The sequence below is a fragment of the Emiliania huxleyi genome, assembly GCF_000372725.1.
Source record: "Emiliania huxleyi CCMP1516 unplaced genomic scaffold EMIHUscaffold_275, whole genome shotgun sequence".
NCBI lineage: Eukaryota > Haptophyta > Isochrysidales > Noelaerhabdaceae > Emiliania > Emiliania huxleyi.
In genome coordinates, this window is record NW_005199968.1 from 159782 (window position 1) to 160739 (window position 958).

General features: G+C 85.0%; 1 protein-coding gene across 1 annotated transcript in view; it reads left to right on the forward strand.

Moving 5' to 3' along the window:
- Positions 1–571, forward strand: part of EMIHUDRAFT_116011 (hypothetical protein) — a gene marked incomplete at both ends in the record, with an annotated part of 12292 nt that extends 11721 nt beyond the window's left edge. Inside the window, one exon of the mRNA XM_005776671.1 lies at positions 125–571. Coding sequence (XP_005776728.1) covers positions 125–571 — 447 coding nt within the window. The remainder of the gene's footprint in view (positions 1–124) is intronic.
- Positions 572–958: the final 387 nt, after the last annotated feature.

A 958-nucleotide genomic window follows, 5' to 3' on the forward strand; every position in this document is an offset into this window, starting at 1 on the left:
GCGGCGAGGGCGGCGGCGGCGAGGGGGGCGGCGGCGAGGGCGGCGGCGCCGACTAGCGCGGCGGCGGCGAGGACGGCGGCGGTGACGGAGGTGGTGCCGATCGGCGGCGGAGCCGACGGCGGAGGCGGCGAGGGCGGCGGCGGGCTCGGCGAGGGCGGCGAGGGCGGCGGCGGCGAGGGCGGAGGCGGCGAGGGGGGCGGCGGCGAGGGTGGCGGCGGCGACGGAGGTGGTGGCGAGGGCGGCGGAGGCGACGGCGGAGGCGGCGAGGGCGGCGGCGGGCTCGGCGAGGGCGGCGAGGGCGGCGGCGGCGAGGGCGGCGGCGGCGACGGAGGTGGTGGCGAGGGCGGCGGAGGCGACGGCGGAGGCGGCGAGGGCGGCGGCGGGCTCGGCGAGGGCGGCGAGGGCGGCGGCGGCGAGGGGGGCGGCGGCGAGGGCGGCGGCGGCGACGGAGGTGGTGGCGAGGGCGGCGGAGGCGACGGCGGAGGCGGCGAGGGCGGCGGCGGGCTCGGCGAGGGCGGCGAGGGCGGCGGCGGCGAGGGCGGCGGCGGCGAGGGCGGTGGTGGGCTCGGAGGTGGCGGTGAAGGCGGCGGCGGGGAAGGCGGCGGTGGAGAAGGAGGCGGTGACGGTGGCGGCGGCGAGGGTGGCGGTGGTGAGGGTGGTGGCGGTGACGGCGGTGGAGGAGAAGGAGGCGGGCTCGGCGGAGGCGGGCTCGGCGGAGGAGGAGAGGGCGGCGGTGGCGATGGCGGCGGAGGCGACGGGGGAGGCGACGGCGGGGGTGGGCTCGGGGGAGGCGGGGATGGCGGCGGCGGCGAGGGCGGCGGTGGCGAGGGCGGAGGCGAGGGGGGCGGCGGAGAGGGAGGCGGGGGTGACGGCGGCGGCGGTGAGGGTGGGGGCGGCGACGGTGGTGGCGAGGGCGGCGGTGGCGAGGGCGGCGGTGGCGAGGCTGGTGGGCTCGGCG